The sequence below is a fragment of the Volvox carteri genome, assembly GCF_000143455.1.
Source record: "Volvox carteri f. nagariensis unplaced genomic scaffold VOLCAscaffold_80, whole genome shotgun sequence".
Taxonomy (NCBI): Eukaryota; Viridiplantae; Chlorophyta; class Chlorophyceae; order Chlamydomonadales; family Volvocaceae; genus Volvox; species Volvox carteri.
Genome location: NW_003307623.1, coordinates 415,769 through 428,929, shown reverse-complemented (window position 1 = coordinate 428,929; position 13,161 = coordinate 415,769). Strand labels below are relative to the sequence as shown.

Here is a 13,161-nt window from a genome sequence, read left to right as displayed (position 1 = left end):
CCCCCCCTGCCCCCGCCGCTGCCGCCGTGGTGCTGCTGTCCGCTATTCCCAGCGCCTCCAGGATCCTGCTGCGGCCCAACGTCACACCCCCCGACGCCGCAATGTCCTTGAGCTCCAAGTTCTCCTTGTCCAGACGTTGAAGCTCGTCCCGTGCGGCGCCGTACAGCGTCTCCAGGGCTGACAGGTCAGCTAAGCGGCCCTTGGCGGCCACCATCTCGTCTGGGGTGACGGGGTTGACGAGGGGGGGGAGGGGTCGTACATTCATATACGCATACATAAAAGGGAGGTGGGTGTGGGTGCGGGTGTGGGTGTGTTCCAGAACTCCCCCCTCCCCCGTCCGCCCTTCTCCTCACTCACCGAGTAGGTTGCTGTGCTCCGCCTGCACCGCGGCCACACGGGCCTCCGACTCCTGAGGGGGGAACACAGACATACGTACATACGGACAAAGGAGGCATCTGAGATACTGTGTACGACGAAGCCCTCGTGAAGACAGAGGGACGCAGGAACCAGCGGACCCAGACCGACGTACCGACTGACATGCCACCCTAGGGTGCGGGGGTACAGGACCAGACCAGGCACGTTGGGAACCAGACACATACACACTCCCTCCCTCCCCCCTTCCCCCCTCCATTGGAGCAGCCCGACATGGACAAAAGGGGCAGTCCGGCAGGGCGGGGTTGGAACCCGCTCCGAAGGAGGGGGAGAGGGGGAGGGGGGGAAGGGGTAGCCGCCTGGTGCTGGTGCTGGTGGCTCCATACATACATGACCTCGTGCGTTCCGTACCTTGACCCTCTCCCTGACACGCCCGCACTAAACACACCAACACACACGCGGACACGACACACCAGTTGTCGTACCTCTAGCAGTCGGGTCATTCTGTCCAGGTGCCGCAGTGCATCGTTGCGCTCCGAGATCGTCACACGCCTGTGGGGGGTACGAATACCAGATGCATGTACGGATAGAGTACGGCAGTAGGAACACGGGAAGAAGGGCACTGTACTGCTGTACATCTCCTGACTCACACCAACCTCAGACCCACCATCAGGCACCGGTCGGGCCCCCGGCAGCCCCCCAATCCACCGGAGTGCGCCCCTCCCCCCTCCCCACCCTTTTTCCCCCACACCCTCAGCACCCCCCGACTCAGCCCACTGACCCCTCAAAACGACCCCATAACCCCCACCAAACACACATACATACAAATAAAACACGAACACAAACACACTCGTACACTGCCCCTGTTTCCCACCTGTCCTCCTCGCAGCGCTACAGCCCTCGGCAGCAGTAGCAGCAGCGGTCGCAGGGGCGGCAGCAGCGATGGCGCCCAGGTCAGCCGCACCACCGAGCAGCGGGCGGGGGTACATGGGGTTCGGCGGGGCGAGGGGGAGTCCGGATAAGAAAGCCTTATCGTGGGGTGGTGTCTGACGGCGCTTAATTAGGAGCCAGATCAGGTCACCTAACAGATAGGAGTGCGCTATCAGTGAGTGGGGACGCCACCCTCCCCTGCACAGCAAGGGGACCCTGGAGGCAAGCAGCCCTCGGCATTGGTACGACATAGGCGATACAGCAAAGCCTGTGATCCCCCCGCCCCCACCTGCAGCTGTCCCTCCAGCCTGGCGATGTGCCGCCGCAACTGCTCATTCTCCGCTGCCTGGTGTCGGGGAGGAGGGAGGAGGGAGAGGGAGTACGACGAAGCACAGACGATTGAAGAAAAGATTATATCATAGGTAGACAAGTAATTTAGGGGGGAGGGGAGGGAGGAGGTGGATGCAAGATGAGGCGATTAAGGAAGAGATTGAGCCGGGTAGGGAAGGCTGGTAGAGAAAGCGAAGCAACCTCCCCGACGTGCTTGTGGCTAGTCCCTCCACGTCTCCGTAACGCCGTCATTACCCCATCACCCCTCATTACCCCTGCACCAGCCGTCATGCCTCCTTGGTCCCCCTCCCCTCCCTCCTCTCCCTCCCTCCCCTTCGCCCCCACTGCCTCCACTGCCGCCCACCCCGTGCTGGGCGGTGGCAGATCCGAGCTCCGGAACCCGTGTGCCAGTGGCTACTGATCCATGATGACTCCTAGCTCGCCATCTCGGCTCTGACACGCCCCCCCTCAAACCCTTCGTCATCCCTCCCCCACCCCCACCCACCCCCTCGACCCCCCACCTGCGATTGAGACACGGTTTCCCTTGCGGCCAGTGTGCTGCCCTGGGCCTGGACCTGCAGGGGGGAGGGGGCCGGGGGAGGGGATGGAGAGGGGGTATAAGCGAGGGGGGAAAGCCGATGGGGGGAAAGGATATCCAGTGGGCTCAGGCAGAACCAACCCGCCCTCCCCCCACCAGTACACCCCCTCGCCGCCCAGTCCGCAACGCACCCACACGACAAACTGCCTGGTGGCTGCATGTGGGTCAGCTCCGGGCTCGCTCTCAACTTCCCTCTCAGGCCCCTCTCTTTGCCCTCTCGCCGCATCTGAGCATCCTTCCACATACATACATACATACCTGCATGTCCACGTGTGAACTCCCCCCACCCTCCCTCACCCACCCACGCACCCACAAATCCTCCCCACACGCTCCTCGCCTCACCCCTCCCTCACCCACCGCCCCCGCCAGCCTGGCCACCTCCGTCTCCAGCTCCTGCAATCGGATCATAGCCTCATGGCGCTCCGACCGGGCGGCGGCCGCGGTGGCGGACAGCTCTTGCTTCAGATTGCGGAGCCGGGCCTGGCTGAGGGGGGAGAGGGAGCGAGGCCGGAGAGCGGGATGAGGGAAGGGGGAATCACAGTGGGTGCGAGGGAAAAGCGTAGCGGGTACAGAGCGGTGGTATGTATGAGGAGATCGAATGAGTACAGCTCGTTTTGTCGCTTTTCAGGTGCTTTCAGTGTTTTCCTATCAGGTTATGCACATGCATGGCTTAAGCAGGTCAACGTTTGGTAAGGCCTTCTTTCACTGTTTCGCTGTGAGCGACAGCGCTCCGAGACATAAGAAGTGAAAGGTTGCAGCTGCAAAAGCTTGCGTTTTTCTGTTAAATGGATTTTTCACTGCAAGTAGCATAGCCAGTTGGCGTTACTCCACCCTAGCCGGATAGACAAGACCCAAATATCAAACGACGCAGATGGCATAAGTATTATAGCCGGAAACATAAAGTGTCAAAATCGGCTTCTTTGCGCTTGAATGTTTTTTGGTTTGCGCTGGTTTACCGCCTGGAGTGGCTCGATGTTGGCTGGCCTCCACTCCGACCGAAGCGAGCAAAACGTGTTGTGTGTAATTAGGATACCAGATACTATATGAGGATTATAATTTCATGAAGGGCGGTTGATCGTCGTGTTAACATGGGGGACAACAAGCCCTCGGTAACGCGAAAGGTAATTTCTTTCACCCAATACACCTAACGCGAATACTTCTCCAATCTTCATCTTAACCAATCATGCTTACGTACGCATCGAGGCTGCGTATTGGCCCCAGCATACGCGCCCACCACGATTCCCCGCGAGCCGACCTGTAACGAAGCCGTTCACGAAGCTCCACAGCAATATCGTAAAGTTTTGCCAAAGAACCGTCGTCTTTGCGACCTCCAACAGCAAGAACACCAGCTGTTCCGGCTAGTGCCCGGTTCCAAGCGTCCCACTTGGCGCCGTCCACCTGCATGCACATCCGCGACATTACATTACTGTAAAACTATGAATAAAGTGAAAAGTCAAAAAATTCCAGTCAAACCCATAACTGACCTCGTCGCGTTCCATCCTTCAGTTATTCGCTCCGACTTAGGATTTCAGTGTACCAATCAAAGAACAGAAAACAAACCTTCACTCAAGATTAGAGATGCACAAAATTCACACGCCCGACTACAGGGGACGTGCGATGGATAAAGGTGTCGAGTCCGTACATGACCTGACGCAGGCGACATGAAACATGCATGAAACATCCATGGGTGGATCCAGCTCAATAGCAACTGCTGCCCAAAGGATTTCACAGGTACGGCAGTCGTTGAAACGATATTTGGCGTACAACATGCTAAACCTGTAAGACACATATAATTTGCAGGTCCTTATCATTTGTTCATTGTCTAATAGGAGCGGGCAACCGTCGCTTAGACCGTTTTGGTATCGTTAATTTGAAAGAGCTAGACCTGCTTTACCGAACAGCCAAAATGGCTACGTCGGCCCCACGCATGCTGCGGTTGGGATCGTTGCTTGCCCGGCAGGCGGCTCCCTCATCCCTTCTGCAGCAGCAGTTCCGGACGTTTTCCGACAATGCCGCTGCGGAGGCAGCCAAAGCAGCTCCAGAGGCTGTTAAGGCAGACTCAGGGTCGAAGGGCAAGATTCGGGTGCGTGAACTGACTATTCCGTGTCTCTGGATCATCAGGGGTGTTGCCAACGTGGCGAACTGCCATGGCCATCTGGGAGTTGCCAGAGCGGAAAAACTCAGAAGGAATTGCCCTGCGGAATGATGTAAAATTGTAGGCTATTCTACAGGTCATTTCGATGGTCAAGCCAGTCATATGTCCTGTCCAAAGTCCATCGGGTATCACTTGCTCGCCTTTGTTGACTGTCTCTCCCTCTTTTCCTTACACGACTATTTGCAGGGAGTCCAGGCGCTGATTTTTGGCGGTCTAGGCGCTGGCATGTTGTACGGGTACTCGCTTTTCACGTCGCAGCCTCCTCCATCTGGACCCCTGGCCGGGCCTCCAACGCTGCCCACCGGGACTGCCCCGAAGGTGAGGCCACTTGCTCTGTCGCCTTGGCCCTCACAGATCAGCATGGTCGGCGTCTGGCGATGTAGTTCTCGGTTCTCCTCCTGAAACACACTGTCGGAGCTTCTGCTGTTGGGTGCCGGATAGGCCTGTCGCGTCTGTGGCCAGTCTTCGAGAGGTGGTCCAGGACAGACATTTTGCCAGATGCATGGCGGCCGGGATCAGGTTGGGATCGTTTGCTGATTGGGGGATCGTGCGACAGGCGCAGTGTTCTTCTATCTTTCATTTTGTATGGGGCCGGTCTTAACACGACTTAACACACCGGTTGGTGGCACCGCGTCCCCTATCCCTGCCCGCCGATGCTCGCGCTGCCCAGCGAGCAGCTTTATTGGCAACAGCCACACGGCGCTGCCATCACAAGCCCCCACGCGCAACACATTTCGCGTCTGGGTGCTTTTCGCCCCTGTGCTCCTACCTCAACCAATCCTGTGCCCATGTTCCCATGAACACCCCCTTGCGCTCCCTCTCACGGTGTTGACTACACCGGGGGCATGCCAGCCACCAACACCAGCAACCCTTTCGTCCGCCACCTTCACTGATAGTACTAGGCCACCGCGGGCCAGTCCTTTGACCCTGACCATTCTGTTTTGTCTTCCTCAGCCTTCACACCTTGCAGACTTGCCCGTGCGTTTCCTTCCTTAACTTGGTTGTTGCCAAATTTTCGCCTCGCATGTATTCCCCACAGACTTCGACTCCGGGTGACTACGCTGCGGTTCGTGATTCCATCTCTTCCCTCCTAGAAGCTGCGGATTATGACGACGGTTCATACGGCCCGCTGCTGGTACGGCTTGCTTGGCACGCATCTGGCACGTACGACAAGAGTAGTTGCACCGGCGGCTCCAACGGCGCGACCATGAGGTGAGATGTCGGCTAACTTAAGGTGGGATGTGGTATGGTGTCGTACACGCACGTGGCATAGTGGACGTCTGTTACTGGAAGGGGCGTGAGGGCGAGCACGGAGGATGCATGAGCCTCTCGCGTGTATCTGAGTCCGGGAGTTGCCTGGTGGTTTTAGGCGGCATCAGTATCTGGATTGACATTCTCTGTTTGTACCTTCTCACCGTTTCTGATGACAGGTTCCCTCCCGAATGCGAGTGGGCTGCCAATCGCGGTCTGGCCATTGCCCGCCAGCTGTTGGAGCCGGTGAAGGCGGCCCACCCCTGGATCAGCTACGCGGACTTGTGGACGCTGGCGGGAGTAGTGGCCATCGAGGACATGGGGGGTGAGGCGGGGTGGGGGACCGGGGGTGAGGCGGGGTGGGGGACCGGGGCCGGGGGAATTAGAAAATGTGGGGCATTGTTGGAGTGCATGTGGGTTGCTCTTGGTGGGAGCGTACCATACCTGCTGTTGATTAGGTTAAGCCGTTCAAAAGCCGCCTCCTGACCCGACATCCAAAGCTCTATGCAACCCTTCCCAACCGCCCTCCATTCCCACTGCTCCAGGTCCCTCGGTGGCATGGCGACCAGGCCGGGAGGACTACTCGGACGGATCCAAGATTGTGCCGGATGGCCGACTGCCGAATGCGACTCTGGTGCGTGGCGATCTCCCGAGGGGGTTTAGAAAGGGGGGTTGCTGAGTCAGCGGCCGAGTCAGCAAGGAGTAGAACATTGTAAGGAGAGAAGGGGTAATCCGAGGGACAAGGTAATCTGAGGACGTCTGGGAACTCCCGCGGTGTATTTGTGTGCCGTACTGCTCCCCCGATGTGCACGGGATATGTGTACCTCGAGTTGGGGGATTCACATCGTCCGCCCTCGCTGCGCCGCAACTCCCTGTGACCTATCCCCCTCATTTGCCGGTAGACTACGTTTCCGGGCTCATTTCCACCGCCTCGCGTTCCTGCTAACAGTCCTGCGCGCCCACTCAACTACTCGCTTCCCTCACCTCGGCCAGGGCGCCAAGCACCTCCGGGACATTTTCCACCGCATGGGGTTTGACGACCGGGACATTGTGGCCCTCAGCGGGGCGCATACGCTGGGTCGCTGCCACCCGGACCGCAGCGGTTTCTCCGGGCCTTGGACCAACGCCCCCACCACCTTCTCCAACCTGTACTTCCAGGAGCTCGTCAACAACAAATGGTGAGAGGAGCGGGGGAGGGAAGAGGAAGGGTCGGATCTGGGCGGCAGAGTCAGGGGGGTTGGATTGGAACGCTATTAGTCAGGAGGCGGGAGGCGCCGACATGGTTAGGGGCCCTCTAGAGGGTTCATAGAGGGGGAGGGGGCAGGGGGCTGTGGGAGCGGAAGATGGCCGTGGGGGGCTCATGACGCGAATGGACGCCCATGCACGTATTGATCGTCGCTGTTCACTTTGCACACGGCACAGCACGTTCATAAACGGTGCACTATACCCAATCATTATTATTGTTCCGGGCTGTTCCTAACTTGTACTGTAGTTGATACCGCCTGTGTGCCGTTTTCAAGGATTCAACCGCCGCATGTATGTCTGATGACTTGCCGCACACCGCACCTCACTTGGGGTCCTCACCCAGCCTAACACGACCCGACCCGGGTCCGCCGCTGTCCCCGATGTCTGTCTGCGTCCAGGCGCCCTAAGAAGTGGGACGGTCCTCTGCAGTACGAGGACGCCAAGACCGGCACCCTGATGATGCTGCCCACTGACCTGGCCTTGCTGTCGGACAGGACCTTCAAGGTGCGGTTGCGGAGCGGGGGGCCTGGGGTTCGCTTTGTGATTTGGTGACTTACGTAACTGTAGTTCAGCTATGGAGCAGCACTTCGGTTGACGGCAGCAGCAGCAAATTGTGTAATGTGAAGTCACAGCCATCAGTCCCTTTCCCGACCTCAGGCGGACACGGGGTACACGTGCTTAGATGTTGGCCGAGACTTTCTATTCGTAATTCCTGGTGTGATGTTTTTGAATCTAGTTTCTGAATCTACGTTCGCTCGTTCGAAAGTCCACCCGTGTCCCGATGCTACTGACCCAGCGACCCGCTGACCCGCTGCCACCACCCGGAGTGCAGAAATACGTCGCTCAGTACGCCAAGGATGAAGAGGCGTTTTTCAAGGTACGCCCTCTTACACACAGCTGCTTAATCCCGTCTCGTGGTTTCCTCCCGGTTGGGTTCCTGACGAGCGACAGAAAGCAGTGCCACCATCATCATCGTCGTCGTCATCGCATTTGGAAACACCTCTTGAATCCCTTTCTCCCCCATGGACTGCCCGCCAGGACTTTGCCGTGGCGTTTGGCAAGCTGCTGGAGCTGGGAGTACCGTTCCCTTCGGCGGAGAAGGCGGCCGCCACGTCTTAGAGCAGCTGATCATGGGCATAGAGCAGAGGTGCACTGGTAATTATGAGGAGTCTGTGGCAGCGTACAAGTATGTACGGCAAGGCCGCGCCCCGGTTGCGTCTGCGGCTTGTTTGCTCCACCCTTGAGATGATTTGTATCGCTGTGGAAGCTGCTGATGCTGCTGGGCTGTGGAGGCTGTGTACCACAGCAGATGTGAGTATATGGTATTAGCAGTAGCAGAGGATGTGGGAGACACAGCGGCAGCAGTTTCCACGTCGCGTTCCATCATGTATCTAGTGGAATCTCGTGACATGCACACACTCTCCGTCCAGCGTGTCATTACCCCGCCTGGTTCCTCGGAGGTCACTTGGCTGGCTCCCTGATCACCTTGTTACCTTCGCACAATACTGGTACACGTACTAGCAAGGACGGTGAACTGCCAACTTGTCCTTGGTGCATATGGATAAGTTGTCCTAATAGTGATGTTCGGTAATGGTGATGGTGTCAGAACAGTGATCCTTTTGGAATGCTCGTGCCCTGGCTGGGTTAACGCCTTCACCGCCTTGCAGCAGCCTGGCTATTTTATGCAGCAAGCTCGGAGGCCGCGTATGATACGCTAAGCACCTCTATTTTGTGTATTGAATGGTATACATGGGTTGAAGGGTAGGGGCAGCAAGAGGTACATGCAATCATTGTCCAATAATCTGCAAGGTACACGGAAAGGGGGAACGCGCATGAGCTCCGGTCGTGGCTGTCTTGGATACCAAACAGCTAGGAGCTCCCCCCATCACTGGCCGATGTGTATTGTGGTGGTATGCACAGATGTTATCTTCTCATGGGCGGGTGTCTCAGGTCGTGAAAGCTCTTTGATGTATATTCCGATATGTCTTAGATGCGAAGTGCAGGAGATGTGTGATATTAGCAGGCCAGGTGGCGTACTGCACGGTATGCCAATATTTGTGTGTGCATGTGTGTTACATGGTTTGAGGGTGCGTACCCTGTAGCTGTAAACCGCCCAATACAAGCCTACTAGTGCTCAAGGGCTTCCAGATCGCCTCTAAGCACCATCCTACCTCGCACTTCAGACAAAGCAAAGTGATAAAGGAGGCTAACGACTAAAGGGAACGCTAGAGTTGTGGTGGGACCACATATGTTCCAGCATCTTCGCCAGACGATCAGGTTCCCACTTCGTAGTCGTAGGAAATCCATATCAGATCTGATTTCACCATACGCCGGACAGTCCAGCAAGGCTTGCTTCTCATCTTCAATATGGCTATCAGTGCCGATCTTCAATATGGCTATCAGTGCCGATCTTCAATATGGCTATCAGTGCCGATCTTCAATATGGCTATCAGTGCCGATCTTCAATATGGCTATCAGTGCCGATCTTCAGTATGGCTATCAGTGCCGCAGCAGGGCATACCCGCTCCTCCCTAGGTACATAACGCCGTCCTCGCGTGCTCTGTTTGCCGCCAACGCCGATAGAGCACCCTTCGTGAGCAGACTGCTTGTCGTTGATGATGCATGACTGAAGGCAGTGAGGCACAAAAGGGCTCAATGCCTACTCGGGCTACTTGAAGCCTTCTGCATGGCGATGAGAATGGCCATGAACGCTACCAAGTTTGAAGTCCCTATTATTTAGTCCATGGCACAAGCAAAAGCGGCTCTTACAGGCCGAGTACCAGTTAGTGGGGTGGGTATGCGGGTGCTGGCGGCCTGCAAGGAAATGGCGTCGTATCTCGGACTGCACTATGCCCCTGCTGGTCTGCAGACCTCAGCCGCACCACGTGGCAGGACGGTGGGTCACGTTTGGGCTCCGTGCCTTGTGTCGGGTTAAGAAAGTTACCACCCCTAAGCTCTGTATGCCTCTCTATGACACGCTTGATGCACTGATGCTTTTGCATGGGGTGCAAGTTTGGCGACCCGACTTTATTGGTGTGAATATCGATGGTGCAATGGCTAACCCAATGGCCCAGGAGTGGCACCCATAGGGGTGAGGAACCCGGCAATGATTTCCCTTTACCGTGGCCTGGTGCAGAGGCCACTCCAGTTCCATTGAACCAACCTTGCACTGAGGTTTTGGAACTCTGTGGTTAAGAGGAAAGGGACGCTGTGCCGTCGGGCCTCCATTGCCGACCTGGAGTTGGCACTGGGGGCGTTGCTGAGTGCTGGACAAGCAAGGTCTTAGCTTTAGAGAGGAAACCCCCATTAGCATGCATGGTGATGACTTCGCATAAAACCACTCATAAGTTGCCTGTGGGGGCCATACTTCAAGAATATGCTAAGCGGCTGGATGCATGGTGGGAGTGTCTGGAAACCCTGGGTGACCCCCGTGCTTTCCCCAGTGGAAATACTGGCATCAAGGCTTGCCACTATCTGAACTGGATGGGGGCGGCCCCACTTAGAGGTGCGCGTTTCAAGTGGCTGGTGCACGCCCAAGCAGCAATGCCCCAGTGTTTACATCTAATGTTCATGCATTTCCGGTTGGGCTGTTGGGAGTTAGGGGTTTATTGCCCCAACGGCCGTACGGCCGTGAACACACCTCGTGTACTTCCACAACCCTATATGGGCTAAGTATGATGGTGGCCTCGCGTTTCAAAGGCGCAACGTGCACGCCATTATGACTGAGGCTCCGCCCCTGGCATTGGCCAGACTCATCTGGGGAATTTGGGAGGCCAGGCCAGGCATGTTGCGCTATAGCTGATAGTCCCCCATGTACCCGCACCAGCACCACTCTACCGTCCATGCCCCCTCCGGCTTTTACAGACATCCCTGAACATGTGCAGAACTTTGGAACTTGGAACTAATTTGCTACAGTTGTAGCAGCCTTGGTGAAATCATTTCCATGTTAGCGCACCTGACTCCCTGCATTTCATAGTCAAAGCTCTCAAAAGCCAAGCCTGAGAATCCCAAACCTTGTTATATTGCACGGCGAAAGATTGCAGGTTGGGCAAGAACCATTCTTGAAGATGGTCACGTTCTGCTGTGTCGCTGTACGTGCGGAAGCGAACGGATCGATTGGATAATAGACTGATTGTTGAGAGGTCAATGCTCGAGCTGGCAGGCCATGACCCAGCCCTGCGAAGGAGAAGATGCCTCCCACAACATAGGAGCCTAAGGAGCCGCAGCAGCGGCCGCAACCCCAAAGTACTGAGCAACTCATCATCGTAACATCTGAACATATATGGATCAATGAAGCCATTCAGTGCTTTTGGCACCGTATTGGCGCTAAAGTCTTGGTACGCAAACCTTTTCACAATCAAAAAAGGACTTTTCATTTTTTTTATGCGCTAAACTTCTACAAATTCGTGAAGGGGTTTTCTCTCAATTATTTTGCCCGCATAAAATGTCCACAGACGCTGCAGCTGACTTCCAACGAAGTAGCTGTCGCAGCTGGTCAACCCTAAATAAGTATTACAATTCCTCTGTAAATTTATTTATTGCCTGACGCCCTTGCTCTTTTTTTATACTATTATAATTATCCCCAAAAAATTAAGAAGCTGTTGAGGTATAGTAGCTACTATACGATCACCGCACACCGCAGGGCAACTCTGCACGTGTCCTGTAATACCCATCCTGTCCAAACTCTACAGCTCGTCCTCCGATGCACGTCCCCTATGATGTCCCTTTTCGAGCTCGGGCGACAAGTTGGGCGGATCCATGGCGCGTGGAATAGAGGATACCAGATGTGCGCAAATAAATAGTAGCAGATGATGGATGACTTTGCAAAGGAAACAGCTCAAAAACTGCGCTTGTACGAGTTTTCCCGCCTGGGCGCTAACGATTATAAAGCCGTTAGGAGTTCTTGTTCATAAATGTAAGAGTAAATATTATTTTTATGAAATAGGCCACCAAAACATTCGCAACAATACGGTACTCAAATCAGAGCGCGGTTTTCCGGCTGCGCATGCTAAACCTTACTTACCCACGATAAGCGCCGTTGCCAAATCGAATGACTTCCAAGCCGGCAAACTGCTATTCAGTTGAAACCATAAACAAAACGCGCATCGCTGACGATATGCACATGCCTAAACAAGTTGACAGTTTAATCTTTCGTCTTCCCTGCCGTACCTGCCACCTGCTTATAATTGCGAGACGGCCAGTGTACTCGATCATACTTGTTCTACAAATTACAAGTCCCTAAATCATATAAGTTTCCGCATGTTTGTTTGCAGTCTCATATCCTGTGCTGCATGGCCAGTCAACAACTTCAGCACCCAAACCTGCAATGCTGATTATGTTTGAATGCGACGCGCTCTCATCACGCATGTCCCTGATAATCATGTCACTTTCCCGTCGCAGTCCAGGTTTTGTGGGCAGCCGTCTTCGTTCTTGCCGCGGACGTTGCAAATTCTATAGCTTTTGCCAACTACGCGTCCTGATAAAAGGTAAGCCGGCTAGTGCGCGCTTTTCTGGGACAGCCCAATGACTGTCTCCGACGCCTCCGCCGTTTGTTCCCACATACGTACTTTCAGGAACGCTTGCATATCCGCCGTCCTCTTAACCATACGGCCAACTGTTGTGCGATTCCTGCTGTCGTTTCACACAGGAACAGAGAGAGAGAGCAGGGCAGCAAGACATCAGCACACCACGTGCGTGCAACATTCAACTCTATTCGAGGTCGTCTGTCAGAGCACCATCACCGGCCACACGCCACACATACAAGCTTAGTAGCATGTTTGGAGCGGGCCGGGCAACTGAAACGTAAGGTCAGTCGTGACGTTCTAAATGCGCTGTGCCCATTCTTCGTTTTATTGCTTTCATTGCACTGGCTGAACTGGTGGATAAAGAGCATCCTGGGATGTCTGCGTGACTTTCGTATCCTGTCTGCAATAGCATGCGCTTCGACTGCAATGGTAGCTCAACGCGTACATATTCGCAACACACATGTCGAGCATATCAAAATCTCGTATAGTACATACAGGCTAATATTGCACAGTTGTGCACAATTTTCTCCTTGTGTACTGGAATTCTATGAAGACATGACCCACCTCTTTCTTGGCCACCTTTTTTCTTTTGCTTTCAGGCACAACACACACAGTTGTGCTGATTCACACGGCCCCAAGGTGTGGTCATCCTTATGTAGCTATGGGTCCTGCTGGTAAAAGAGTGGCCATCATGCCCAAGAAGAAGAAACCGCCCACATCTTCTCCGCAACACACAGTGAGTCCGGGGATCCTCA

The 13,161-nt window shown here is 55.3% G+C and overlaps 4 protein-coding genes across 4 annotated transcripts in view; 2 read left to right on the top strand and 2 right to left on the bottom strand.

The window, feature by feature from the left end:
* The window catches only part of VOLCADRAFT_119797 (uncharacterized protein), a gene marked incomplete at both ends in the record, with an annotated part of 6,897 nt that extends 3,248 nt beyond the window's left edge, over positions 1-3,649 (bottom strand). Inside the window, 8 exons of the mRNA XM_002957793.1 lie at positions 88-219; positions 358-409; positions 858-924; positions 1,247-1,263; positions 1,592-1,648; positions 2,154-2,207; positions 2,588-2,714; positions 3,486-3,649. Of these exons, the coding sequence (XP_002957839.1) occupies positions 88-219; positions 358-409; positions 858-924; positions 1,247-1,263; positions 1,592-1,648; positions 2,154-2,207; positions 2,588-2,714; positions 3,486-3,649 (670 nt within the window). The remainder of the gene's footprint in view (positions 1-87; positions 220-357; positions 410-857; positions 925-1,246; positions 1,264-1,591; positions 1,649-2,153; positions 2,208-2,587; positions 2,715-3,485) is intronic.
* Positions 3,650-4,044: 395 nt separating this feature from the next.
* Positions 4,045-8,000, top strand: apx3 (L-ascorbate peroxidase; the record flags this gene model as incomplete). Its single annotated transcript, XM_002957815.1, has 9 exons — positions 4,045-4,313; positions 4,572-4,703; positions 5,425-5,597; positions 5,816-5,961; positions 6,182-6,270; positions 6,630-6,814; positions 7,280-7,385; positions 7,714-7,758; positions 7,920-8,000. The coding sequence occupies exons 1-9, from the start codon at positions 4,137-4,139 to the stop codon at positions 7,998-8,000; spliced, it is 1,134 nt and encodes a 377-aa protein (XP_002957861.1). The 5' UTR covers positions 4,045-4,136.
* Positions 8,001-9,330: 1,330 nt separating this feature from the next.
* On the bottom strand, positions 9,331-11,257 carry VOLCADRAFT_98985 (uncharacterized protein; the record flags this gene model as incomplete). Its single annotated transcript, XM_002957792.1, has 5 exons — positions 9,331-9,507; positions 9,764-10,066; positions 10,117-10,233; positions 10,522-10,637; positions 10,837-11,257. The coding sequence occupies 5 exons, from the start codon at positions 11,255-11,257 to the stop codon at positions 9,331-9,333; spliced, it is 1,134 nt and encodes a 377-aa protein (XP_002957838.1).
* A 1,004-nt stretch (positions 11,258-12,261) lies between these two features.
* The window catches only part of VOLCADRAFT_119793 (uncharacterized protein), a gene marked incomplete at both ends in the record, with an annotated part of 18,831 nt that continues 17,931 nt past the window's right edge, over positions 12,262-13,161 (top strand). Inside the window, 2 exons of the mRNA XM_002957814.1 lie at positions 12,262-12,367; positions 13,006-13,142. Of these exons, the coding sequence (XP_002957860.1) occupies positions 12,262-12,367; positions 13,006-13,142 (243 nt within the window). The remainder of the gene's footprint in view (positions 12,368-13,005; positions 13,143-13,161) is intronic.